Genomic DNA, 1613 nt, shown 5'->3' on the forward strand with positions numbered 1-1613 from the left:
ACGAGCTGAGCTCACTCTGTTCTCCGCTGCCTTCGTTTGTCTGATTAAAGGGAAATATCTCCATCTCCACCAGTAAAATATACTCCGCTGCACACTTTAGACGACAGTTAGAGTTGTTGAAGCTTCTAATGTCCACAGCCTCATCTCCATTAATGCCACGGTGATTATTTCTGGGAAGAATTTCACAGTTCTGTCTTTGAAAGTATAAGAGTCTAAATGAATGTGTTGTATTGTCATTCTGGAACGAAGGTCAACGGCACTATTTGAATTGATGCACAGTAAACTGAATGATTGAATAAAAAAAGAGATTTAAATAAATGGAGTATTTATCAATACATTTGTTATATAATTTGATGTACACTACTGGTCAAAAGTTTTAAAACACACCAACTTTACCAGAATTTAATTGAAAATGATGCAGTTTAATGTCTCAGTGTACTCTGAAATTAATGCACATTTGCAACATTTAAAATTCTTTATTGAGCATGATAGTGTTTTGAAAGTAAAAAAAAGATTCAAAATCACATTTTATGTTGGACTAAAGGACTAAAAAAAGACACAAAATGACAAAAAAAGACACAAAATGACAAAGAAAAGACTCAAAATGACAAAAAAAGACACAAAATGACAAAGAAAAGACACAAAATGACAAAGAAAAGACACAAAATTACCAAAAAAGACACAAAATGACTAAAAAAAGACACAAAATGACTTACAAAGACACAAAATGACTAAAAAAAGACACAAAATGACTTACAAAGACACAAAATGACTAAAAAAAGACACAAAATGACTTACAAAGACATGAAAAGAATTCCAAAATGGACAAAATAGCCCAAGACTCCATAGAGTTAAGTTGTTAACCCATTTCTTGTTCCCTGAAAAAGGCCTACTTGTATAATTCTGAAATGTACATTATTTTCCAGTTTTGGTTAAGCTTACCTTTTTTTATTTACCTCTGGCAGTTCACCACTTACCTTTGGACCCTTTCAAGCTGTTCATTTGACTTGAACTGCTTGAATTTCAATAAAAAATGGAAAAATTGGGGTGTTATAAAACTTTTGACCGGTGGTGTACCTGTATGTGTAATGTCCGAGCCCTACCAGCTAGCTCTGATTAGAGAGAGCACATTTATGTTTCAGCAAATTATTAAAAAAACAGATATATGCTGCCCTAAAAGGTCTAACTGCAGTAACTACACAAAGAGTTAAACTAAGAAAAACTGCTTTAAAGTGTTTTAACGTCTTTTAACTGGCCAGCCAAATTAATTATAGCTGGGTAAGTGATGTGAAACTTAATTCTACATGAATTAATGATGTAATATTTATGCTCGAAAAGCATGACAATTTATTTGACCTTTGACCCCCAAAATGTAGTTACTGCACTTTTTGTTTTTGCATTGCTGTGAAAGCTTCTAATAGTAATGTTGTTGTCTTCTTTCAGCTTTTATATTTTGTTTTTATTGAATAAACATTTTCATTTAACAAAATCGATTTTGTTAAAAGTGTATTTAAGTGTCCATCAACTCTTGATTTGTGTATTTTAGACTTAATATTACAAAGTAATATTTTTAGTATAAATTTTAGTCTTAATTTAACTTTTCTCACTTTTTT

At 31.2% G+C, this 1613-nt stretch overlaps 1 protein-coding gene across 2 annotated transcripts in view; it reads left to right on the top strand.

The window, feature by feature from the left end:
* The window catches only part of trappc6b (trafficking protein particle complex subunit 6B), a 12657-nt gene extending 12339 nt beyond the window's left edge, over positions 1 to 318 (top strand). For both annotated transcript variants that reach the window (XM_059334179.1, XM_059334178.1), the window contains exon 6: positions 1 to 318. This exon is cut by the window's left edge and continues 31 nt beyond it. In XM_059334179.1, coding sequence (XP_059190162.1) covers position 1 — 1 coding nt within the window. In that variant the 3' untranslated portion in view covers positions 2 to 318.
* Positions 319 to 1613: the final 1295 nt, after the last annotated feature.

The sequence above is a fragment of the Centropristis striata genome, chromosome 5 (assembly GCF_030273125.1).
Source record: "Centropristis striata isolate RG_2023a ecotype Rhode Island chromosome 5, C.striata_1.0, whole genome shotgun sequence".
NCBI classification, from domain to species: Eukaryota; Metazoa; Chordata; class Actinopteri; order Perciformes; family Serranidae; genus Centropristis; species Centropristis striata.